The sequence below is a fragment of the Perognathus longimembris genome, chromosome 17 (assembly GCF_023159225.1).
Source record: "Perognathus longimembris pacificus isolate PPM17 chromosome 17, ASM2315922v1, whole genome shotgun sequence".
NCBI lineage: Eukaryota > Metazoa > Chordata > Mammalia > Rodentia > Heteromyidae > Perognathus > Perognathus longimembris.
In genome coordinates, this window is record NC_063177.1 from 13,100,910 (window position 1) to 13,128,305 (window position 27,396).

The window sequence follows — 27,396 nt, forward strand, 5'->3', positions numbered from 1 at the left end:
CTGTTAGTAAGGACAGTTTAAATTCTATATCTGTAATTGATATTTAAGGAGAACATTTTCACTTGCGGAGATTGATATTTCTTAATTAACAAAATAAGAAGTGACTTAAATGTTAATTATCACTACTGTTTTTTATTTTTTGCTATTGAAACTGAGATAGCCGCTTTTTTTACTTTGGCAGGTAGACCTATTCAGTTAGCCTTCTGTTTTTCACAATTCTTTTGGGTCTTGAAGACTTATATGATATAAAGTATGAGCAAAGGTATCATGTACTTTTCTACTTTTTATTTTGTGAAATAGCGGATTTTGGTTTTGCCCGTTACTTGCATAGTAACATGATGGCTGCAACATTGTGTGGATCCCCAATGTACATGGTGAGTGAGACTTTTAATCCTTGTGGATTTGAAACACGACACAGTAAACACTAGTATTTAAGTATAATGCTTATTTTGCAAATAAGATGTGCTTTTTATGTATGGTTTGAATTGTTATTTATATTACTGATGTTAATTATTTTTACCAATAATGGTGTAATAGATACTTTTTTTTTTGTTGGTGGTGGTTGTGGGGCTTGAATTCCGGGCCTGGGCACTATCCCTGAGCCTCTTTGTACTCAAAACTAGCACTCTACCACCTAAGCCACAGTGCCACTTCCAGTTTTTGAGTGGTTTATTAGAGATAAGAGTCTCATGGAGACTTTTCTGCCCAGGCTGGTTTCAAACTGTGATCCTCAGATCTCAGCCTTCCTGAGTAGCTAGGATTACAGGTATGAGCCACCAGTATCCAGCATACTTTTTTTTTAATTTCTTTTTTTTTGTTTTTGCCAGTCCTGGGCTTGAACTTAGGGCCTGGGCACTGTCCCTGAGCTGCTTTTGCTCAAGGCTAGCACTCTGCCACGTGAGCCACAGCTCCACTTCCAGCTTTTTCTGTTTATGTGGTACTGAGGAGTGGAACACAGGGCTTCATGCATCCTAGGCAGCACTCTACCACTAGGCCACATTCCCAGCCCTTGATACTTTTTGCTTTAGCCTAATGAACTATATAAAAGTCATTTTCCTCGTTATCTTTTTTTATCTTTATCTTTAAGGTAATTACCAACTATGACAAAATTCTCTATTTGATTGAAAATAAAAAGCGCAAAGTGTAATACTTAGGAATACTTAAAGATATGTTTTGGGACATATCTTCTGCTATCAGATATTCTCATATTTTGCATATTGTCTGTCTTGATGAGATTCCAGTATTGTAGAGGTTTTGGTTTCCTTTTAGTATTATACTGAAGGCTGAAAAGAATCTTATATTTCCTCTTCGTCCTTTCATACAGATTTTATCATGACTGTTAAGGGTAGGCTGTAAAACTTCTGAACTAACACAGAGTAGTAAGCCTAGAAATAACTTAATTCTGGAGCATCAGAAATATATGAAGTAAATGTACGTATTCCAATTCTAAGTTTAAGGTGGGTTATAGCCTATTAGAAATCTCTCTAATTGGACTGAGATTATGAAAAGGTAAAAGTGGCTTAATGTAAAAACACTTCGAAATATTTTGGTATAAGACTGTCTCAGCACTTGGGAAGCAGAGGTAGAAAAAAAATCACAAAAGTCCTGACCAAGCTGGCTTCAAAAAGCAATCCTCAGATTGCAGCCTCCTGAGTAGCTAGGGTTACAAGATATGAGCCACTGGCACCAGGCCCCCCCCCTTTTTTTTTTAACATAAGGAGCATGGATTTACAGAAAGTTTTCTCTCATCTTAGTTTTTCTATTATACAAGTTTTCAAGTTACAGAAAAATATGTATGGTAATGTTTGCACATTGTAGATGTGAACCTACCATCCATATTTAACAAAGTTGCCATGTTAGGGCTGGAAATGTGGCCTAGTGGTAAAGTGCTGGCCTCTTATACATGAAGCCCTGGGTTCGATTCCTCAGCATCACATAGATAGAAAAAAGCCAGAAGTGGTGCTGTGGCTCAAGTGGTAGAGTGCTAGCCTTGAGCAAAAAGCCAGGGGCAGTGCTCAGGCCCTGAGTTCAAGCCCCAGGACTGACAAAAAAACAAAACAAAACAAAGTTGCCATGTTTGCTTTGATTTTTATTCTTTTTAGGAAACCTGGTGTTTCTTAAGTTTACTACTCAGCCATGCTTCCAGGCTTGAATTTATTGATTTTTAAGATAGGATTTTAGGGCTGGGAATGTGGCTTGGTGGTAGAGTGCTTGCCTAGCATGCATGAAGCCCTGGGTTCAGTTCGTCAGTACCACATAAACAAAAGGCCGAAAGTGGCGCTGTGTCTCAAGTGGTACAGTGCTAGCCTTGAGCAAAAGAAGCTCAGGGACAGTGCTCAGGCCCTGAGTTCAAGCCCTAGGACTAGAAAAAAAATTAGGATTTTAATTCCTACCTGGGCACTCTACAGGGGTGTGCTTCACCTATATTATTAGAGTAGTGAAGATAACAGGTGTGTAGCACTAAGACCAGTTATTCATTGAAAAGGGATCTTTCTTTTTCTGCTCAGGCTGGCCTCAAATTTTGATCATAACAATCTCAGCCTCATAAGAAGCTACAATTACAGACATGAGCCACAGACACAGCTTGCCTTTATTTATTTATTTATTTATTTATTTATTTATTTATTTATTTATTTGCCTGTCCTGGGCTTTGAACTCAGTGCCTGAGCACTGTCCCTGGCTTCTTTTTGCTCAAGGATAGCACTCTGCCACTTGAGCCACAGCTCCACTTCTTGACATTTTCTGTCTACGTGGTGCTGAGAACTCAAACCCAGGTCTTCCTGTATACGAGCCAAGCATTCTTGCCACTAGGACATATTCCAAACCTCCTTTATTTTTATTTTAAGAAAAAAATAAATGTTGCTGGTTCATATCTGTAACCCTACCTACTTAGGAGGGTGAGATCTGAGGATTGCGATTTAAAGCCAGCTGGGCAGGAAAGTCCATGAGACTATCCCCAATTAGCCACTAAGGAAAGTGGAACTGTGTCTCAAAATGGTAGGGGACTAGCCTTGAGCAAAAATGCTCAGGGATAGCACCCAGACCATGACTTCAAGCCCCAGTCAGTACCAGCATCAAGTTCCTTTGATACCTTCCCCTGATCCTATTACCCACTCTTCGCCTAAGGTAATCTCTATCCTATAATTGGTGTTTTTCCTTACTATTATTTATTTCAATATTCTTACTGTATTTTGAATCTATTGTAGTATTTGGAAACATTTGTTTCTTGTTTTTATTCATTTTTAAGCTTACTAGTAAGTTTCAATATAATGTAGTTCTAAATTCATTGTAATATTATTTGATTAGAGAAATATTGCAATATGTTAAGTTGTTTTTGTAGGTAGGAATATGCCTATTACCACATAGGTAGGTAGGTAGGTAAGTAGGTAGATAGATGGATGTACATTAATTCTGTAACTAACATAATACATATCTCTTGAATTTTTTAATACTCAGGCTCCAGAGGTTATTATGTCTCAACATTATGATGCAAAGGCAGATTTGTGGAGTATAGGAACAGTGATATATCAATGTCTAGTTGGAAAACCACCTTTTCAGGTAGGTTGACTTTTTCTTGTGCCCTTAGTTTTGGGAAATTCTCATTGTGCAGTTTCCTTTGATTCATAAAACGAGGAATCCGTTGAAAGTAGTTTTTGCTTCCCTTATAGCTTTAATTTTGGTACAGGCAAAATCTGCCATGTTGAGCCAGAATATTGTTTGTTTTTCCCCTTTAATCTGTCTACCCATTGTAGTTGGACTGGGTATGAAGGCCGGTGAATATTTTTCAAGTTAGGGAAAACTATCCAGGAACAGGGCTAGCAACTGGTAGGAGCAGGTGTGATGACAGAGCTCTTTCTGTGTAGGTTAGTTTAGGGATCCTGGAATCCTAGTTTGGGGCTCGTCTTGGAGCTCATTGGAAGCTGTCCCAACAGCTCTCTATTCCTGACACTGCTGGATGAGAGAAAGGTAAATATTGAGGCTTTATGGATATTACTTTGGATCTTTCTCTACTGTCCCCCAGCATCCTATCAAGAGGTGGCCCTTCAGAGGATAATATGGCTGCTTCTTTTGAGTTCATGTTGTCATGTTACAATTTCTTAATTTCAGATTTCTTTAATCTGAGAATTGAAGCAAACTGACGTTATTTGCCCAAGATGTTATAATGGTTCTGAGACTTGCACTCAGGGCCTAGGTGCTGTCCCAAAGCTTTTATTTTTTCTCTACCACTCAAACCACAGCTCCACTTCCAGCTTTTTGGTGATTAATTGAAGATAAGAATTTCATGGACTTTCCTGCCTGGGCTGGCTCCAAACTGCAATCCTCAGTTCTCAGCCTGCTGAGTAGCTAGGATTATAGGCATGAGCCACCAGCGTCTGGACTGTTAATTACTTCTAATTTCCCAAAATAGGCAGTATGTGGTTTCACTAATCCATTACAAGAGTACTATTGTTGCTGTGGAGAAACTAGGCCTTTACAGTGTGCTTAGTTCTTTTTTCTTTTCATAGTAATGGAGTCTGAACTCAGGGCCTCAAAATTGCTAGTCAGACTCTCACATTTGAGCCATAACTTTAAACCTACTTAGTCATTTTCCTTGAGTCCCTTGAAGACCTTAAAGTAAAATGCACTGGGTTTTACACAATAATAAAGAGCCTATTGGGTAGGCTATGTAACCTCTATAATAGTGGTTCTGCTTCAAGCTCCTTTGAAAATCTGACTTCAGAAATGGTACATTGTACTCAGATGTGCAGAATTTGTATGTTATGTCAAAGGTTTATAATTCCTAATGCTTAGTTACTACTCCTTCAGCAATCCCTAACTTTGAAAGTAGCAATCACGATTTGGAAGTTTGTTCCCCTTTGCTTCAGATACTAAACCTTAACTTTTTTTTTTTTTTAAACAGGCCAATAGTCCTCAAGACCTAAGGATGTTTTATGAAAAAAACAGGAGTTTGATGCCTAGGTATGTGTTTAGATTTCATTGGGTTTTCCCCTTTTTTATATATATATATATACTTTTCTTTTTTGTGCCAGTCCTGGGGCTTGAATTCAGGTCAGGACCTAGGTGCTGTCTCTGAGTTTCTTTTTGCTCAAGGCTAGTGCCCTACCATTTGAGCCACTTGGGCTTTTGCTAGTTAATTGGATACAGCAGTCTATCTAATGAACTGTACTGCCTGGGCTGATATTGAATTGCAGTCCTCAGATCCCAGCCTCCTGAGCAGCTAAGATTGTAAGTATGAACCATCAGCACCTCGCATGTTTTGCTTTTTTTTTTTGAGACAGTATCACTGGGTATCCCACATTGGCTTTGATCTTGGGAACATTTTGTCTCAGCCTATCCAGTGCCGGGATTACAGACATGTACCATTATTCCTGGCTTATGTTTATTTTTTACTCTGCATATATATTAGATATTCAGCAGTGGTATATAAAGAACTACTTCATTCTTTTTAGTGGCTACATAGAGTCTAGTACCTAGATGCACCATCTTTTATTTATTCAGATCCCTGTTTTCATATTTTGGTTACTATAAATAGGCTTTATTGGAAAGGAGGAGCAGGAGAATAAATATGCATTTATGCATTTCTTTGGAGTAGATGCCTAGAAAAGAAAATGCCATATTAAAAGTATGCCAGTTAATAGAGTAGTGCACAAGAATGCTGCTTTCCTCACATTTTTACCAATGCAAAGTGTTCTGTTTATCAGATTTGATTTCTCATAAATGGAAAAGGGCCAATTAGCTATTAATTTAATTTGCACTATTTTTGTTAGTGAAGTATGCCATTTTTATTTGCCATAATATTCTGTAATCGTTTTTATTCCATAACTTTCATATTCCTGTTTTTTATTTTTCACTTGCTTTGTCATTTTCATGTTAAATTTAAGATTACATTATTTCTAGTTTAAGCTTTGCCCTTTCTAGACAAAATTGGAGATGGCGTGTGTGTGTGTGTGTGTGTGTGTGTGTGTGTGTGTGTGTGTGTGTGTTCGGATGTGCGTGGACACATGTACCAGTCCTAGGGCTTGAACTCAGGGCTGGGACACTGTGCCTGCACTTGTTTACTCAAACCTAGCATTGTACCACTTGTGCCACAGCTCCATTTTTGGTTTTTTGGTTAATTGGAGATTGGAGTCTCACAGACTTCCTTGCCTGGGCTGGTTTCAAACTGTGATCCTCAAATCTCAGCCTCTTGAGTAGCCAGGAATACAGGCAAAAGCCATTAGCACCCAATAGAGATGGCTTTCTTAAAAAATAGAACTTTATATTAGTACAAGTTGTGTTAAAAGTCAAGATGTCAGGATGTCAAAAAGTCAAAAATTGGGCTGGGGTTATGGCCTAGTGGCAAGAGAGCTTGCCTCCCATACATGAAGCCTTGGGTTCGATTCCCCAGCACCACATATACAGAAAACGGCCAGAAGGGGCGCTGTGGCTCAAGCGGCAGAGTGCTAGCCTTGAGCAAAAAGAAAGCCAGGGACAGTGCTCAGTCCCTGAGTCCAAGGCCCAGGACTGGCCAAAAAAAAAAAAAAAGTCAAAAGTTAAGATGTATATGCAAAGCGCCTTATTTTTTGTAGATACTTACAACAAATAACACTAATAATGCAGTAATCTCAAGTTGGTGATATTTATCAAAAGGGTTTTTTATCATGCCTTTGTTCTTATCAAAGGTTTTTGGGTTTTTTTGGCCAGTCCTGGGCCTTGGACTCAGGGCCTGAGCACTGTCCCTGGCTTCTTCCCGCTCAAGGCTAGCACTCTGCCACTTGAGCCACAGCGCCGCGTCTGGCCGTTTTCTGTATATGTGGTGCTGGGGAATCGAACCTAGGGCCTTGTGTATCCGAGGCAGGCACTCTTGCCACTAGGCTATATCCCCAGCCCCCTTATCAAAGGTTTTTGTAATGCTTTTTCTCTCTCACTTGAAGGTAGGAGTATTTATCGTAGTCTTCCTGTTATGAACATAATGTTTCTGAAAATACATGTACATTGTATTTACCATAATGAAGGCAAAAGTAATGTAGTTAATGTGTATAAACTTACCACTTAATTGTTTTTTTTTCTTTTTCCTTTCTTCTAGTATACCCAGAGAAACATCACCTTATTTGGCTAGTCTCCTTTTGGGTTTGCTTCAGAGAAACCAAAAAGATAGAATGGATTTTGGTAAGGTTTTTTTTTTTTTTGCCAGTACAGGGGCTTGAACTCAGGTCAGGGCCTGAGCACTGTCCCTGGCTTCTTTTTGCTCAAGGCTAGCACTCTACCATTTGAGCCACAGCGCTTTTCACTCAGAATGTACTAGGAGCCATTAGAACATTTTGAACAGAGGAAAACAGATCTGATTCATGTTTTAAGAAGGATTGATGTGATTGCTTTTAAAGAATAGACTGTTGTGAGAGGGAAAAGTCAGAAGTTGAGAGACAATTAAGAGCCTATTGTTCACTTAAGAGAAGAATGTAGCCTAGATTGGGGGTAATAGCAACGGAGGTTGTAATAAGTTGTCAGGTGCTCAATCTTTCTGGAGCTAAAGGCAGCAGCATTTACTAATGAATTGTCAGTGATATGTGAAACAAGGCAAAGATTTAAGGATGACTCAAGGTTTTTTTGGCCTGAGTATCTGAAAGGGTGGAGTTATCAATTAGAGACATAGGAAAGACTGTAGCTAGATTACACTGTAGGAGCCAGAAGAAGAATTTCAATTGAACATGTTGCATTTAAGGTAACCACTAGATATCTAATTACAGACAGATGTCAAAAACATTTGAATTTCAGAGATGAGGTTTAGACTGTGCATAAATTTGGGAGATATAAACAGTGCATGATATTTATTAAACAGATTATGTCCTGGTACACCATTCAAACTCCTTTATTGATTTTTTAAATTATTTTCTAATGGTTCCTTCAATGACTCCAATGTGAATCTTACCATAATATATTTTATGTAAATACTAGTTGATTACTACATCATATAAAAACTATGTTTTCTGATATAGCCCTCTGTGATATATGTGTTGCATTTGTCACATACATTAGATTTATGTTAAACCATTGCTTTATATAAGTATGTCTTTTAAGAAGTTAAGGGGAAAATGAAAAATGTCTTTATAGAGTTGTATGTTAATCTATATGTTTACCATTTTGATGCTCTTCATTTTTTTCAAATTACTATTCCAAGATTTGAGGAGCTTGCTCCTATATAATTCCATTTCCTCCTTCCTCCTTTATGGTTTCATTGATTAATGTAGGTACTGGTCAATGACTATTTAAAGATTGCATTTTTGTTTTCATTACAGAAACATTTTTTAACCATCCTTTCCTTGAGCAAGTTCCAGTTAAAAAATGTGAGTAACTTTTTTCATTTCTTACTTGTTGTTTTTTAAGTTTATTTTATTGTCAAGGTGACATACAGAGGGGTTAGTTACATACGTAAGGTAGTGAGTACATTTCTTGTCAAACTTGTTATCTCCTCCTTCATTTTTCTCCCACCTTCCCTCCTCCCCAATTCCCTCCCCCCCTCAGTTGTACAGTTAATTTCTTCCCTTTTTTTTTTTGCCAGTCCTGGGGCTCGAACTCAGGGCCTGAGCACTATCCCTGGCTTTCAAGGCTAGCACTATACTACTTGAGCCACAGCACCACTCCTGGCCTTTTCTATAAATGTGGTGCTGAGGAATCGAACCCAGGGCTTCCTGTATATGAGGCAAGTACTCTACCAATAGGTCATATTCCTAGCCCCCGTACAGTTAATTTCTAACATATTGCCTTACAAGTATTGCTGTTTTATCGGTTCACCTTTTATCCTTTGTCCCACCATTTTAATGTTCCCGGTCCCTTTTCTAATTCAAATAAACATATATACAGTACCCAGGGTACCAAAATCAAATACAGTGACAACAGGGGCTAAACCATAGGGAATAAAAATATAAGGATGATGCTAAGTGAAATGAACTCCATGTTATGGAAGCAAGTGTTACATCATTGTTGTAATTATTTTCAACATGCCAAGTGAAACTGTACCTTTTTGTTTGTTTCTCTTGTATCCCCTTCCTGTGGTTGTACCCCCGCTATCACTGTATCTCATCTGAGTACCCTAGATACTGTATACATGTGTACTAGAACTAGGGAAGGGAAAGGGAATATCAAAATCAAGGGACAAAGGATAAAAAGACAAACGATTCCAAAAGCAATACTTACAAAACCATTTGGTGTAAACCAACTGTACAACTCATAGAGGGAGAGGGAAAGGGGAGAGGGGAGGCAAGGGAAAACAAGGGAGGAGGTAACACATCGAAAAAGAAATGTACTCACTGCCTTACATAGGAAATTGTAACCTCTCTGTACTTCACTTTGACAATAAAGAAAAAAAAAGCATAAGGAAAAAGAAATAATTTCACATAGTACATTAAAAATAACAACAATGAAAAACCACTTGTTTCCATACCTTGTAGTTCATTTCGCTATCATCTTATATAATCTTTTTTTACTTTAATGAATGCAAGCTAAATGCAAAACTAGCATGCTGTGTTTCTCAAGATAGCCTTGAACTTTCTATAGATACGTATAATTGTGTTTATTTAATAACAGTCCTGCTTTCCCGGACCATGAGAATTGAACTCAGGACCTTGTACATGCTAGGCAAGTGTTCTACCACTTGAGACTTGAGCCACACACTCCCCACTCCCATTCTTTTTGTTTTGCTTGTGTTTTGTTTTTTGTTTTTTTGCCAGTCCTGGGGCTTGAACTCAGGGCTTGAACACTGTCCCTTGTTTCCTTTTGCTCAAGGCCAGTGGTCTACCACTTGAACTACTGCGCCACTTCTGGTTTTTTCTGCTTATGTGGTGCTGAGGAATTGAACCCAGGGCTTCATGCATGCTAAGCAAGCATTCTACCACTAAGCCACATTCCCAGCCCCTATATTTTGATTTTTTTTAATTGAATCTCACTAATTTTGCCTAGGCTGGCCCAGTAGCTGAGATTATAGGTGCATACAATCATGCCTGCCTAGCAGTTCTGTTCTTTTTCTTCCATACCCATGTTGAAAAAAAAAAACTGCTTTTTTTGTTTGTTTGATTCCAGTACTGGTGCTTGAACTCAGTTGGCTTTTCCTTCATGGCTAGTACTCTACTATGTGAGCTTTCAGTTATGCCTTTTAGTTGGCTAATTGGAAATAGAGAATCTTAGAGATTTGTCTGCATGGGCTGGCTGTGAACTATGATTCTCAGATCTCAGCCTCCTGAGTAGCTAAAATTATAGGTGTGAGCCACCAGCTCCTGGCAACTGCTGCCTGTCCAGATTTTTGGTAAACACAAAGATATAGTAGTTTTGACAGGTCTTATAGTATACTACAGTATGATATAGCTCTTTGACTGTTTTTCTTTCCCAGCCTGTCCAGTACCAGTGCCCATGTATTCTGGCCCTGTCCCTGGAAGCTCCTGTGGCAGCTCTCCATCTTGTCGCTTTGCCTCTCCACCAGTAAGTTCTGGCTTTATTAAAAATAATTTCAGAGTTAGTGCTATTACACTAGTAAACAAATGAAGCTTGAAAAGATGCTGTGAGTGTTCTTTCTTATATATAGTATTTACTAATGCAGCTGAGGTTTAGGAGAAAAGAGTATTAAGAGTTGGGTCAAATTGGACTTGTCTTTGGACCTTTTTGTACTTCTTCACTTTGTAACTTCAGCACTTCTCTACTCCTATTACAGGTGGATACACAATGAGTAATTATTTTACCTGGATCCTCTGAGTGTCATGATTAGGTAGGATTTTTAGTAGTGGAGGAGCCAGATTTTACCAACTTAGATTCGTTTCCACTCAAACTTCTTCTGAAGTTCCCAAGCCATTTCTTTCACAGCTGTATTTCCTAAGTACTTTTTTCCTCCTAAGGACTTTTTTGTTTTATTTTATTATTTTGTTTTGTTAACTAACTCAAGACTTTGTGCTTTAGTATTCTACCATTTGAGCAATGTTTCTAGTCCAGCTCTGAGGACTTTTGATTACTCTGATCACTTTTTTTGACCAGAGTTTTACCTAGCACTCTCCTGTGCTTTATTAGGCTTACCCCTCCCCCAAATTATTATTGCAGCCTGTGACCTTGAGGCTTTTTTTATAGCTGAAGATAAAAGGACTTGTGTGAGTATGTTTCATATTATCCCAGAAGATGTGAATTCTTGGATTCTGCTGACAAAAAGACAAGAGAGCGCCATAAAAAGAGACAATGTGTGATTCTCCAGTTGAAGCAATTTCAAGGCTTAAGAACATGGGGCTTAGCAGTACTTACCTCCCTTCCTTGCCACATTAACAGGGATGAATACCTTCATCTCTCCCAGCTTTTTCCCCTCATATATATGAAATGACTATCGACTATAACTTACCTCTCCTTTGTAGAGCTCTTTAAGGATAAGTGAGCCTAAGCCCTAATTACTGTATCTGAGACAATATATTACTCAACAGTGGCAACTACTATTAGTATTATTTTCCTAGGAAACCTAATAGGCCATAGCCAAAGCAGCATATTCAGCTAATAGCTGAATCTTAAAACTGGCAAAAACAGAAGAAATTATTGTACTACTCTGAAAACCTAAACCAAATAGAGAAAAGCAATGCAGATACTTGGATTTTATTTCTGAATCTGAAAAATTGAAAACTGTATATTTCCTGTGTCAATCTCAAATATTTAAGAAAAAAATCAGCCATACTGGATTTGGGCTCATTGAGGAGAAATGTAGAGGATATGGATTGACATATAAAAGCTATATAGACTTTATCTGGAACCAGAAGATTGGCTCTGTGACTTGCTTTCTGGTAACTGGGGGTGGGTCCATTAACCAGAGTGTCCTCATCTGGAAAAGGATCTGGTAACCTTTGCTTTCAGGAATGTGTAGGAGAGGGTCTAGTCATAGTAAAATGATCAGTGACTTGTGACATGAATGTGGTACATGATCTAAAAAGCAAGGCTTTATAGTAGAGAAAAGAACAACTTGGAGAATCTTAATTGTGGGACAGCAAGATTAGAAGAGTCTGTGAAGTGATAGAGTAACAGAGGATGAGTAAAAGACAAACTATAAAAGTAACATTAAATGGAGAATTGAGCTGAGTACTAGTAGCTCGCACATGTAATCCTAGCTACTCAGGAGGATGAGATCTGAGGATCGTGGTTCAAAGCCAGCTCAGGCAGGAAACTTGAGACTCTTATCTCCAATGAACCACCAGAAAAACGGAAGTGACCCTGTGGCTCAAGTGGTGGAGTGCTAGCCTTGAGCTGAAGAGCTCACGCACATCACCCAGGCCCAGAGTTCAAGTCCCACAACTGTCACAAAAAAAAGAAAAAGAAAAAAGGAGGGGCTGGGTATATGGCCTAGTGGCAAGAGTGCTTGCCTTGTATACATGAAGCCTTGGGTTCTATTCCCCAGCACTACATATATAGAAAATGGCCAGAAGTGGCGCTGTGGCTCAAGTGGCAGAGTGCTAGCCTTGAGCAAAAAGAGAAGCCAGGGACAGTCAGTGCCCAGGCCCTGAGTCCAAGCCTGGCAAAAAAAAACAACAAGGAGAATTGACTTTCACTGTGAGAGTCTGTTGGAGTTTTTTGAACAGAGAGAATATTGAAAGATTAGAACAAAACAGGAACTAGACATAAACCTGTAACATACAATGCCTAATGTATGAAACTGTAACCTCTCTGTACATCAGTTTGATAATAAAAATTTGAAAAATAAATAAATAAATAAACCTGTAACATAGCATGCTTGAGTTTATGTTCTCATGAAAATATCCAGCTGTTTCTTAATTTTAGGAAAATCTTTGAAAGAGGGAAAAGACAGTTAAAACAAAAATTCAAATTGCTCTTTTAGATGTAATACTGACTGAAGATTAAGTGCTATTTAAATGATAATTCTTGATTATCTGCATGTTGATTTCATAACATTTATTGAATGTCTATTTGTATGAAGTTGTAGTTTACCAGATGAACAGATCTCTGATGTTAAGGGGCTTTTAGTTGTGTGGGCAATAGGTAGGTAAGTCAATCACCATTACAATGTGTGTGTTTGTTTATGTGTGTGTCTTTGTGTTAGTCTTTATTGCCTATGGGAACATGGACAAGGAGCATCAAAATTACACCAAATACTTAAAAGACTATTCAGAAGAAATTGATCCAAGTTTTGAAAAAAATAGCAAAATGAATGACCAAAAACAGGTATTGCAAGAAGGGGAATCTCCACACATGAAGTTATAGAAGTATGACTCACTGAAGGAACTCTCTAGGTCCTTGTGGCCCATTTACATTTAAGTTTGTCTGAAAAATGAAGTCTGAAGTAGATGTGACTGTAATCCTAGCACTAAGCAGGCTGAGGCTGGAGGATTATCTGTCTACCTCCAGGTGTTCAAGAATAGTCTGGGTAACATTGTGAAACCTTCATCACATACCAGCCACATATCAAGTAATCAGTAGCCATAAATAGTGGCTTCCATCTTAAATAGCTTGTCTATCATTGCAGGAGGCACAAGAACACTTCAAGAAATTCAGTCTGTAGATGTAGGTATATTGGTAATGTGGTGAGAAGAAAATAAGGCAGAGAGATAGGCAGCAGCTGCAACTTGCCAGGAGTTACTGAGCAAAGGAATTTAAACTGTATACTTATTATTTGATTTTTTTTTTGCCAGTCCTGGGGCTTGAAATCAGGGTCTGAGCACTGTCCATGGCTGCTTTTTGCTTAAGGCTAGCACTCTACCATTTGAGCCACAGCGCTACTTCTGGCTTTTTCTATATATGTGGTGTTGAGGAATCGAACCTAGGGCTTCATGTATACAAGGCAAGCATTCTTGCCACTAGGCCATATTCCCAGCCCCATTGAATAATTTTTTTTTTTTTTTGGCCAGTCGTGGGCCTTGGACTCAGGGCCTGAGCACTGCCCCTGGCTTCTTCCCGCTCAAGGCTAGCACTCTGCCACTTGAGCCACAGCACCGCTTCTGGCCGTTTTCTGTATATGTGGTGCTGGGGAATCGAACCTAGGGCCTCGTGTATCCGAGGCAGGCACTCTTGCCACTAGGCTATATCCCCAGCCCCTCATTGAATAATTTTTAAATAGAGAAGTTTAGCTAGAATTTTCCAAAACAGGATATAGGAGTAGCTACACAGGGTGAGAGGTCTCTACTTGAGAAATTCTTTCTTCTACCCCTGAAACTGTGAAGGCTATGATAATTATTATCATCATTATAATTTTGAGAATGAGGGCCTGAATTTGAGACCAAGTAGAAAAGGATATGAGAAGGGGGATAGCCAGCAGAGTAAAGAGTTTGGAGATCCTAGAGATTTTTTAACTTGGGACTTAAGGAGAAAGGAACCTGGAGAAAGGAGCCTAGCTGGTAACTGATAAAGTTTCTCATGCAGGAACATGGGAGCAATGCTTTGGAGTATTCAGATGAAGAGATATTGTGTATAGGTATAGAGGTATTGTCTAGGTCAGTGAACACTGGTGTCTAAAACTCACCAGAGGGCTGGGGATATGGCCTAGTGGCAAGAGTGCTTGCCTCGTATACATGAGGCCCTAGGTTCAATTCCCCAGCACCACATATATAGAAAATGGCCAGAAGTGGCGCTGTGGCTCAAGTGGCAGAGTGCTAGCCTTGAGCAAGAAGAAGCCAGGGACAGTGCTCAGGCCCTGAGTCTAAGCCCCAGGACTGGCCAAAAAAAAAAAAAAAAAAAAAAACTCATCAGAGAGAACCTATGCAGGAGAGAATAATTTCTTCCTATAAATGAATAGTTGAAGGTAGAGTGGAAAGCAGTCACTAGAATAAATATACAAAGAGAGAAGTAGAGGGCTCAGGATAGCTCCATTTTTGTTCCAGTGCTGGGGCTTGAACTCCGAGCCTGATGTTCTTCCTTACCTCTTTTACTGAAGGCTGGTGTTCTACCACTTGAGCCACAGCTCCACTTCTGGCTTTTTGCTGGTTAATTGGAGATAAAAGTCTCAGATTTGGCTGAGATTACACACATGAAGCCCAGGTACCCAGCTCCTTTTACATTTTTTAAGAGGCAAATGAGATCATGTAGCTTAAGTGGGGGAGTGCCTGCTTAGGAAACACAAAGCCCTAAGTTCAAACAAACAAAAAAGGCAGATGAGAAGAGAAAAAGGTACCCACAAAAGATATTATACGAACTCACTTTCTCAAAAGCTTTAGGAGAGGTAGACATATAGATGTGATAAATGGTATGATATAGAAGCATTTATGCAAACATTTTTAAACTGTGTTTTCCTAAAAGAAAAAATTTCCAAACATTTCTTTTTGAAATTGTAGATTGAACTTTATGCCCACTTTCATGGGGAAAAAAGATTCCTTTGTCTTTGGCTGTTCTGACTAGCATTTGATTATGAGGTACATTTTAATTTTTTGTTGTCAATTTTAGTCCCTTCCAGATATGCAGCATATTCAGGAAGAAAATTTATCCTCCCCACCATTGGGTCCTCCCAACTATCTACAAGTATCCAAAGATTCTGCCAGTACTAGTAGCAAGAACTCTTCTTGTGACACGGATGACTTTGTTTTGGTTCCACACAACATCTCTTCAGACCACTCATGTGAGAATCTTTTCTACTTGTACACATTATATTTCATAATTTACCAAATTAGCATTTTAAAGACCTTTATATCACACTTGTATAGAGCACCTTTTCAAATGAGTATTTTTTAATGGTTCGAATTCTCAGAATTGCCTTTTTTCTACTTAGTCATCTTCTGTAAGACAATAATTTTGTATTCTGAAGGTGCATAAAAACTGTATAAGAAATTATCACAAATTATGTTTACATTTGAACAGAAGATATAGAAAAGTTGGGGCTGGGAATATGGCCTAGTGGCAAGAGTGCTTGCCTCCTATACATGAAGCCCTAGGTTCGATTCCCCAGCACCACATATGTAGAAAATGGCCAGAAGTGGCACTGTGGCTCAAGTGGCAGAGTGCTAGCCTTGAGCAAAAAGAAGCCAGGGACAGTGCTCAGGCCCTGAGTCCAAGGCCCAGGACTTGCCAAAAAAAAAAAAAGAAAAAGAAAAGCAAGCAGACTGAATAAAATTAAGGAAACACAGTAAAGAACTGGTATTGAAAAACCTAAGAGGAGTTGAGTGCCAGTGACTCATGCCTGTAATCCTAACTACTCGAGAGGCTAAGATCTGAGGCTTGTGGTTCAAAGACAGCCCAGACAGGAAAGTTCATGAGACTCTTACCGCCAATAAACTACTTAGAAAAAGCCAGAAGTAACGCTGTGGCTCAAGTGATAGAGAGCTAGCCTGAATATAAAGAGGCTAGGGACAGTGCCCAGGCCCTGAGCTCAAGTTCCAGGACCAGAAAAAAAAAAAAAAGAAACAAACAAAAACCTAGGAGTTTCTGGGCATCAGTGGCCCATGCCTATACTCCTAGCTACTCAGGAGGCTGAGATCTTAGAATCACAGTTCAAAGCCAGCCTGTGTAGGAAAATTTGTGAGAATCTTATCTCCAATTAACTACCAAAAAAGCCAGAAATGGAGCTATGGCTCATGTGGTAGAGTTCTACTAGCCTTGAGCACAAAAGCGTAGGGACAGTGCCCAGGCCAGACACACTATACATATGTGTATATGTATGTGTAAATATATATATAGTATATATATGTACTATATATATTTGTATAATATATTGTACATATATAGTGTATATGTTGTATATATATTTGTATAATATATTGTACATATATAGTATATATATATTGTATATATATATTATGTGTATATATGTATATATATGTATACACACACACACACACACACACACACATCTCCCAGTCTGGGTCTGGCCTCAAACCCATGATTTTCTTGCCTCTACCTCTCTAGTGCTGAAATTACAGATATGGTCTACCATACTCATTATCAGAGGAATCTTATAAACAATATGGGTCTCATTTAAGAAATATGTTCAGGAACAAATTCAGGAATGAGCTCTATAAATATATAGAAAGAATTTTTGTAGATTAGGTGGGCGGTTCATGATTGTTATCTTAGCTATTTGGGAGCTGGAGTTTGGGAAGATTGATTGAAGGCCAGCCTAGGCAAAAAGTTAGTGAGACCTCCCTCATCTCAATCAAACAGCCAGACATGATAAGCAGAACCTGTGGTCCCAACCACATAGGAGACATACATAAAAGGATTGCAAGGGCTAGGAATATGGCCTAGTGGCAAGAGTGCTTGCCTCGGATACAGGAAGCCCTGGGTTCGATTCCCCAGCACCACATATATAGAAAATGGCCAGAAGTTGGCGCTATGGCTCAAGTGGCAGAGTGGCTAGCTTTGAGCAAAAAGAAGCCAGGGACAGTGCTCAGGCCCTAAGTCCAAGGCCCAGGACTGAACAAAAAAAAAAAAAAAAAGAAGAAGAATTGCAGGTCTGATTATGGGCAAAAATAAAAGACCCAGATAAGTAGTAAATGTAAAAATGGCTTCAGACATGGCTTAAGTGGTGGAGCAGTTGTCTAGCAAGCTTAGGACTCTTGAGTGTAAACTCAATTAGTATCAAATCCAAAACTGGATTTTTATAAAGGAATTAGAATCCAGGTTAATTAAATTGTTTATTTGAAATTGTACGGGGTAACAGAAAACCTATAGAAGAGATACAAAACTGTTAGCTGGGCACTATGGCTCATGCTGAGATCTGAGGATCACAGATGAAAGCCAGCCCAAGCAAAGACTCATCTCCAGTTAACCAGCAAAGAGCTAAAAGTAGAGGTACAGCTTCAATTGTAGAGTGCCAAAAAAGTTAAGAAAGATTATAAAGCTTGCTGAGTTTAAGCCCCAGTACTGGCACCAAAAACAAACCCCCAAAACAGAGAAGAAACAAAACAGAATTGGGATCAGAGAAGCTGGATAGTTGGTCACTTTAGTAATTGAGTACTATCAAAAATCGACTGCATGACTATAGTTTGCCAAATACTTCAGGGCTTCTGCCAGGTGCTGTGCTTACCCTTATTAGGGCCAGAATCCACAGACAGAACAACTTCAGGTTTTATTGTCAGGAAAGTGAAAACATTGACCACAACAAGTGTGTGCACAACTTAATACCAGTGCCATAAAAACCAGGAGTTGCCTTTAAAAATCATCCACTACAGTGGTTTTCTTTCTTAATGAAAGTTAATTTATTCAGGTGCCAGGGACTCATGTAATCCTACATACTCAGGAGGTTGAGATCTGAGGATCACAGTTAAAAGCCAGCCCAGGCAGGAAAGTCTGTGAGACTCTTATCTCCAATTAACCACCAAAAAACCAAAAGTGACACTATGGCTCAAGTGGTAGAGTGCTAGCCATGAGATGAAGAGCTCAGGGACAGCACCCAGGACCAGAGTTCAAGCCCCATGATTGATCCAAAAAAAAGTATGAAATAGTTAAAAACAACAACAATACAGCACGGTAAGAGTAGCCACCTTGTTATGTTGCTTTTATACATGATAACATTTAGCCATATTTGTTTTAAATAGAACTTTTTTTTTTGCCAGTCCTGGGGCTTGAACTCAGGACCTGAGCACTGTGCCTGGCTTCTTTTTTCTCAAGGCTAGCACTCTACCACTTTAGCCACAGAGTCACTTCTGACTTTTTCTGTATATGTGGTGCTGAGGAATTGAACCCAGAGCTTCATGTATATGAGGCAAGCACTCCATCACTAGGCCATATTCCTAGCCCTTTTAAATAGCATTTTTAAAGACATAAAAATACCTGAGGTTTCTTACCTCTTTTGGACATATATTTTTGCTGTAGATATTTTTATCCATTCAACATGTACCTATATCCATATATAACATAATATTTTTATCTTTTCACAGTTTTAAGTAAGTGATAATATAGAATGTTTACTTCTGTAGATTGATCTTTGCTTTTTATTACCTTTTTATTTGTTATGTTAACTAGATGTATATCTAATTAACATGACTAATTCATTTTAACATTTCAATTTTGTAATGAAAAGTTAAGCTCAGTTTTCCCATTTGCCTACTAATTTAAAGGTTTGTTTGTCTCTTTGTTTTGGTGGTACTGGTATTTGAACTTGGGACCTTATGCTTCCCAGGCAGGGGTTTAGGCACTATACCATTTGAGTCACTTCTTACTGATTTATACTGGATTATTTCTGCCTTTTTTTCCCTGGTGTGTTAGGTATGGATTTGGGTATGGATGCAACTGTACATGCATGTACACATCAGTCCTGGTGCTTGAACTTGTGCCACAACTCTACTTCTGGCTTTTTGGGTACTTAATTAGAGTTAGGAATCTCACAGGTTTCTTCCCCAGACTGGCTTCAGACCATAATCCTCAGATCTAAGCTAGGATTACAGGCATAAGCTACCAGCACCCAACTAGTTCTGCCTTTTAAACAAAGTTAAAATGTAATAGGCATCCTTGTATACATATATTAGAATCTCTTCTAAATGAATACCTTAGAGAGGTATGGCTTCACCTTTATAGGTAAGTGGCTCTCATCTGTAATCCTGGGTATTTAGGAGGCAGAGATGTGGAGGTTCAAGTTTGAGGCCAGTCCCAGCCAAAAGCTTAGCAGATCGCACCTCAACAAATTAAAAAAGAAGCTGGGCAGACAGGTGTAGTACATCTTTCATCCCAGCTACATGGGAAGCATAAATGGGAGTATCATGGTTTATACTAGCCAAGGCACATCTGCAAGACCCTGTTTGAAACTAATGCAAAAAGGAGATGGGCAATGGTAGCACATGTCTATAATCCTAGCTACCATGAGGCTGAGACTTGGAGGATTCTAGTTTTAAGCCAGCCTGGGCAAAAAGTCCTTGAGACTCTATCTCCAGTTAATCAGAAAAAAAAAAAAAAAAGCTGAACAGGAGCAGTGATTCAAATGATAAAACACCAGCTATGTACAAAAAACAGAGTGAGAGGGGAAGGCCCTGAATTCAAGCCCTAGTACTGACACCAAAAAAGAAAAGAATGAAAAGGAAAGGAGAAGAGAGGAAAGAAAAGAAAGGATAAGAGATAAACTGCAAAAAGGGCTAGGAGTATAGCTGAAGTGGTATACGCCTATAAACCCTAGAGTTTTACCACCCCCCAGCACTGTCCCACAGAGTTGTACCAGTAGTCTTTGTCATGTTGTTCCCCCCGTAATATAGTGGCATTGTATTTCCTTCCTAAGATTCTTTTTCATATTTAACTTTCCTTGGAAGGGTTTTTTTTTTTTCCTGCTTTTGGGATTGAACCAAGGACCTTGACTTTGTTCATGCTAGGCAAGCACTCTGCCACTTGAACTATGCCTCTACGTCTTTTGTTTGTTTTCTTGTTTGATTTTACTTTAGCACTGCTGGACTTTTAAAAACTCAGGTCCTTGGCAACTGCTAGGCAGGTACTTTACCATTTAAACCATACACTCACCCTCTTCCTTTTAGATTTTTAGTTTGGGGGTGTTTCTGATAGTACTGTGGGGTTTTGTTTTTCCCCTTTTGTCAAGTGGTAGTTTCCAAATGAATATTTAACACCTCCTGCATAGCCTGGCTATATGTTTTCTTTCCTTTTTTTCCTTTCTTTTCTCCCATGGCCTCATGTTTGCTAAGCAAGTGCTCTACTGTTAAACCACACCTTCCTATCATCCTTTTCCAGTTATTAGAAATTTGTTATTGTGAAATATGTGCATATGATGTTTAAAAAATCTAAACTGACTGGGTATCGATGGCTCACACCCATAATCCTAACTACACTAGAGGTTAAGATCTGAAGATTGGGATTCGAAGCCAACCCAGGCAGGAAAGTCTGTGAGACTTTTATCTCTAGTTAACTGCCAAAAAAAGAAAGAAAGAAAAAAGCTGAAATTGGAGCTGTGGCTCAAGTGGTAGAACGCTAGCCTTGAGCAAAAAGAAGCTTAGAGACAGTGCTTAGGCCCTGAGTTCAAACCCCAGGATTGGCCAAAAACAAACAAACAAAAACACAGCTGGACACTGGTGGTTCTAAACCTGTAATCCTAGCTACTGTGGTGCTATCTCAGGTCCTGAGATAGGTACCTGAAGTCTGAGGATTGCAGTTGAAAGCCAACCCTGGCAGGAAAGTCTGTGAAGACTCTTATCTCCTATAAACTACTCAAAAAAGTCAGAAGTGGGGGCTGGGAATATGGCCTAGTGGCAAGAGTGCTTGCCTCATATACATGAAGCCCTGGGTTCAATTCCCCAGCACCACATATATAGAAAATGGCCAGAAGTGGCGCTGTGGCTCAAGTGGCAGAGTGCTAGCTTTGAGCAAAAAGAAGCCAGGGACAGTGCTCAGGCCCTGAGTCCAAGGCCCAGGACTGACAAAAAAAAAAAAAAAAAAAAAAAAAGTCAGAAGTGGTGCTGTGCCTCAAGTGGTAGAGTGCTCACCTGGAGCAAAAAAAGCTCAGAAAAGGCTGGGGATATGGCCTAGTGGCAAGAGAGCTTGCCTCCAATACATGAAGCCTTAGGTTCGATTCCACAGCACCACGTATACAGAAAACGGCCAGAAGGGGCGCTGTGGCTCAAGTGGCAGAGTGCTAGCCTTGAGCAAAAAGAAGCCAGGGACAGTGCTCAGGCCCTGAGTCCAAGGCCCAGGACTGGCAAAAAAAAAAAAAAAAAGCTCAGAGATAGTACCCGGACCCAGAATTCAAGCCCTAGGACCAGCAAACACACACGCGCGCGCACAACCTACTCTGGAGGCTGAGATACTATGATCCCTGTCTTAAGCCCAGGCAGAAAAGTCTATGAAAAAAGTCAGAAGTGAAGATGTGACTTATCAAGTGGACTAGCGCCAGCTGTGAACATAAAAATTCAAGGAGAGTACCCTAGCCCTGAGTTCAAACTCCAGCACCAGTACACACACTTTAAAAAGTGTTTAAAATGTCTGTAAATAGGTAATATTGATAGTAAGCATCTATATGATGTGATATGACAGGGACATTTCCTCGGACCATTTCTTCTCTGGAGGGCTATCTATATATCTCAAAGATTATCCAGTCTTCTACCTAAGGAGTATAAATGTTATACTACTTGGAGATATAAAATATGCTAATGTATTTTGGCAGCCTCAATAGTCAATGTGAAAACAGTTTTTTCTGGTCAATCTTTTTGAGCTATAGTTCCCTTGCCTTTATTTCTTTATGTATTCCAGAATCCAGAAATCAATTGTCAAGTATAAACATCCAGTGTTTGGCTATAGGAGATGGGCATGGTCTATCTGCATGGAGTTAGAAAAAAGAATATGAAATTTTGTTTTGTTTTGTTTTTTTTAAGGCAAAATCCTACTGTATAGCCCAAGCTGTCCGTGAACTCATTTTATAGCCCAGGCTGGCTCATGATCCTTCTGTCTCCACCTTCTGATTGCTGAGCTATTATACTTTTAAAATATATTGATTGTGAATACTTAAGACATACAACATGTTATATGAGGCCTACTTAGTAAAATGGTTACTATAATGAAACTGTCATTTCTTTTTAAAAAGTTTATTGTTATCTTTAAGCAGTTGTACAAAGGAGCTGTGTGTGAATTCTTGACTGTATTCTCTCCCCTTCTCTTCATCGGACAGACTTAAATTTCTACCCTCTCATTGTGCTATTCCCTGTGATATGAGCAGCTATCATCTCATTTAGCAAAAATTCTGAAAACAATACACTGTTGTTTACTGTATTACAACTTCTTCAGAATAGACTTTCTAGTAGTCCTACTTTTCAAGATTACTTTGAAAGGTACCTAGTACTGCTAATTGTTTAAAACATTTTGGAGTTCTGACATAAAATTAGTTTACTCCTGGGTTAAAATTTCTCTTTTTGGGTTGAATATATTTTTTGTGAAAGAACCTAATCTTTTTTGAGGAAGGATCTCACTGTAGGCTGGCCTGGAATTCAATATCAGTATCCTGCCTCAGCCTTCTGAGTGCTAGGATTACAGATGTATTACCAGTCCTGGCTTTCAGATTTTTGGGGCAATGAGTTTTTCTGGTGTTTTTTTTTTTAATTAGCTTACATTAGATATATGGGAGGAGGAGGGATTTTTATTGTTATATTTCCACACACTTGCAAAATATTCCAATCCATCTCACTCTTATCACACTTCCCCCTTTTCACTTCCCAAAACAATATCAACTTTTCTTTGTTCTATTTTCATAGTTACAAATAATCTATTTTGACCACATTCAATCTCCTTCATCCTCCATGTTAGTCCTGCTAGAACCTATTTCTCCCTGTTTCTCTTTCCCTAATCCTCGTCCCCATATTGATCAACTGTTTTCATTAAAGTTCTTTTTGCTGTTTTCATATTTGCAATGTATTACAAAATTACTCACCTGCTATCTTTCTTTTTATATTCTTTTTTTCCCTTGTCCTGGAGCTTGAACTCAGGGTCTGAGCACTGTCCCTGGCTTCTTTTTGCTCAAAGCTAGCACTCTACCACAGCACCACTTCTGGCTTTTTCTATATATGTGGTGCTGAGGAATTGAACCTTAGGGCTTTTCATGTATATGAGGCAAGCACTCTACCATTAGGCCACATTTCCAGCCCTTATATTCTTTTGGTCTGAGTTTAAGCTCTCTTCTTTCCTTTTGCTTTCTGAACAATTTAGCTGTTCAAAATAACTATGATATTAAAATAATAATATGAATATTACTTAAAATACTAAAAGCTACTTAAAATCTTTTTGTGAATTTTTGTGTCTTTAGGATAATCAGTTACAGAAATGCAAATTATTGAGTTTTAAAGTCTCTTCAAGTAATTTTTCTCTGGCAATTAACCTACCAAATTGACAAATGATATTAGGTTCTTTTGTTTCTATTTGTTTTTATTTCTAGGGATTTTTTTCTTTTTCTTTTTTTTTTTTTGTTTGTACTGGTCCTAGGGCTTAGATGCAGTTCCTGAGGTTTTTATTTTTAGCTCAAGGCCAGAGCTCAACCACTTGAACTGCAGTTACACTTCTGGCTTTTTGGTGGTTAATTGAAGATAAAAGTCCATGGACTTTCCTGCCCAGACTGACTTCGAACTGCAATCCTCAGTTTTCAGCCTCCTGAGTAGCTAGGATTATGGATGTGAGCCACCAGCACCTGGCTTACTTTGCTTTTGTCTTACATAATTATATATGGTTCCAAATTCAAAGCTAAAAACCAAAGTTCACTTAATGAAACCTAGTTTCTCTGCTTGCCTCCTCTTCCATTTCTTCCATTCTGCTACAGGAAATATTTCATGTTTTCAGAATAGCTTTTTGACTATTTTAAGGGAGCCCCTTGTTCCCTTACCTTAGTTTATTTTTCTCTTACTTCTTATCATTACCTGACATTATTAGTTTCTTTTACTCTTAGAACTTCAGCTTTATGTGAACAGGAATCTGAGATGAGCTAAATAAACATCCCATTTAAAATCTGTCAGAGGAATTGTGGCTTCCCATCCCCTTTTAGTATAGATGAACAACATACTTTATTTTTAAATATTATTTGGCCAACATTGCTGTTTCACATCAAATAAATGACATAGAGCAATGTGGTATATTGTGTGTAACAATGACAGAATGAGGGACCCTTGAGTTCTGAGCTGTGCTATACTCATGTACAAAATGCAGAGATAGACAAAGATGGTCTGTGGCATGTTCTGTGTCATCGACCTGTATAAAATTTGAGTGTTATGCAGGAGAATGGGGTACTTGTACATTAGACTTTCTTTATGATCAGTACTGTTATATAATATATCTGTTCTATGCAAAACTGTGATAAAAATCACAAAGCAGCCCTGGTATGATGGTCCTAGCTACTTGAGGGAAGGGGAGCCTGAGGCATGAGAATTGCTTGAGTTTGAGATCTGTGTAGACAACATAGCTAGACCCTGTCTCGACAACAAAAAAACAAGCATCATATATACAAAAAATCCTATAAATCTAATAAAGGAAGAAAATCACAGAGCACCTGAACAAAGTGGTGTTAGGGATGTAACACTGAAAAAAAATGTCAGTATCCTGTGAAAAGGAACTTGATAAAAATAACAGTGTAGTATTTGCTCATGCTAAGTGGGGAACATGGAAGCGAATGTAGCACTTTACCTCAATAAGAACCCCAGGTTTGCTTAGGGTGGGCAATGGGAGTCTCCACTGGGTATGATTTTCTGTGTTCCCCTATTTCTAGTGGCTAAAATTAAAACATCAGTACATGGTAATCTCATATTGTACTCATTGTTTCCTATCATGCTGGGACAAAAGCATGTGGTTAACAGAACAGATTGCATTTTTCTCTTTCTCCTTAGATGATATGCCAATGGGAACTGCTGGCAGACGTGCTTCAAATGAGTTCTTGGTGTGTGGAGGGTATGTTTATGTACATTTTACTAAAAACCTAATATTTTCTTATTTTTGAGAGTATAGAACTTTTGATATATTGTTTTTAAATTCTGTTTTTAAAAGAAAAAACTGTGTAACAAGCAAGTAAAGTTTACCTTCCTAACAGATTTCAAATGTATAGTTGAGTAGTGTCAAGTATGTTCACATTGTTTTGCAATCCATCTCCAGAACATTAGCTTACAAAACCAAAATTCCCTACTTGTAATAACATCTCCCTATTTATCCCCCAGTGCCCTGTTAACCACCACTGTACTTTCTGCTTTTGTGAGTTTGAGTACTTTAGAAACCTCATATAATGAAATCATGCAGCATTATGTGTATGTGTGTATCTGGTTTGCATCCTTGTGTGTTTCCTTAAGGTTTACTCATGTTGTGGTATGTGGCAGACTTTTTTTCCTTTTTAAGGCTTAATAATATTTCATTGAGCTACATTTTGTTTATCCATTTAGATTAGTTCTACCTCTTGGCTATTGTAAATAATACTGTAAGCATGAATGTACAAATACCTATTCAAGATCCTATTTTTAGAATTGGACACAGTGGCTTACATCTGTAATCTCAGTTAATCAGGATGATCAAGGTTTAAGGTCAGTCCAGGCAAAAAATTAGCAAGACTCCATCTCAACAAATAAACTAGGTATGATGAGAGACACCTGTAATCCACCTAGGTGGGGAGCACAGGTAGGAGAATCATGGTCTGATTCAATCTAAAACATAACTCAGGTCATTAAACACCTGCCTATCAAGAGCAAGACCCTTAGTTCAAGCTCCCGATCCCACAAAGGAAACTGTGTCTATTATAGGTAAATATGTGAACAAAAAGACAATTCTGTATTACTGCAATTTGGAGGCATAAATCCAACCTTATTTTTTATGCAACATCTATAAGATGAAAGCACACAAAAACATTTATATAATGTTAATGAATATGTAATATATATAAAGATGCAGTTTGTGGCATAATAAAGTGAGAAGGGGATAATTAGACCTGTAGTAATTAATGTTTGTGATTAAAAATAAAGATGTGCTTGAAGTTTCAGGTAGTATGTCAATTTCTTTCCCAGGTTTAGAGTTTTCTATTATTTCCTCAAATGCACATTCTGCCTCTTTTCTTCTCCTTCTGATTCCCTTGTAATACATTAATTAGTTTGGTTGTTGCCATACATCACTTCTGCTTTCTTTATTTTTTTCATTCTGTTTTTGGAGGTCATGCTGAGGATCAAAGTGGGTATCAATCTATCTCTTGCACTCTCATTCCTCATTCTTTATTTTTGCTGTCCTAGACATGATTTCAAATGATCTAGCTTGAAGTTTGCTGTAATTTTTCTGCTTGATCAAATCTGTTGTTGAATATTTCTAGTCATTTTTTCATATCACTATATCTGTCAACATTTCAATTTGGTCCTTTTTCATGGTTTCTGACTCTTTGTTGATTTTCTCATTTTGTTTCATGCAGCATTTTCCTGATTTTACTAGTTGTCTGTCTGTGTTCTCCTTTAGTTCTTGGTTGGTGGTGTTTTTGTTTTTTTTCCAGTCCTGGGGCTCGAACTCAGGGCCTGAGCACTGTCCCTGGCTTCGATTTGCTCAAGGCTAGCTAGCACTCTACCACTTGATCCACAGCACCATTTCTGGCTTTTTCTATATATATGGTGCTGATGCTCTACCACTTGAACCACAGCTTCACTTCCAGCTCTTTTGGTAGTTAATTGGAGATTGAGTCTCATGGATTTTCCTGCTTGAGATGGCTTCAAACTATCCTTAGATCTCAGCCTCCTGAGTAGCTATGATTATAGGCATGAGTCACCAGCACCCTGCTGCATTGCTTATTTTTTTAATCATATTTCTTCTTACATGTACCAAAATCTCATATTCAATAAGTTCTGAGTTGCAAAAGAAGATTTACTATTTGCACCTGTCTGTAAGGCTTTGTTACAAATTAAACAAAGAAGCATGCAATTGCTCTGTATTGGTTATTTTTAAGGTAGGCTCTTTTTTTATGCCTAGGTCAGCCTAGGCTGTGATCCTTCTTATGTGTGCTTCCTGGTATCACTGGGGTTGACAGTCAAGTACCACTACACCCAGCCA

At 38.5% G+C, this 27,396-nt stretch overlaps 1 protein-coding gene and 1 non-coding gene across 4 annotated transcripts in view; one reads left to right on the forward strand and one right to left on the reverse strand.

Moving 5' to 3' along the window:
- Ulk2 (unc-51 like autophagy activating kinase 2) overlaps positions 1–27,396 on the forward strand; it is an 86,205-nt gene that overhangs the window by 23,510 nt on the left and 35,299 nt on the right. For 2 of the 3 annotated variants that reach the window (XM_048367304.1, XM_048367305.1), the window contains exons 7-14: positions 301–374; positions 3,457–3,558; positions 4,901–4,959; positions 7,067–7,149; positions 8,277–8,324; positions 10,364–10,452; positions 15,382–15,553; positions 25,218–25,278. In XM_048367304.1, coding sequence (XP_048223261.1) covers positions 301–374; positions 3,457–3,558; positions 4,901–4,959; positions 7,067–7,149; positions 8,277–8,324; positions 10,364–10,452; positions 15,382–15,553; positions 25,218–25,278 — 688 coding nt within the window. The remainder of the gene's footprint in view (positions 1–300; positions 375–3,456; positions 3,559–4,900; positions 4,960–7,066; positions 7,150–8,276; positions 8,325–10,363; positions 10,453–15,381; positions 15,554–25,217; positions 25,279–27,396) is intronic. The other variant, XM_048367306.1, reaches the window with a different exon arrangement.
- LOC125366602 lies at positions 27,148–27,272 on the reverse strand. Its single transcript, XR_007213898.1, has one exon. It is a non-coding gene; the product is annotated as a small nucleolar RNA SNORA40 (small nucleolar RNA).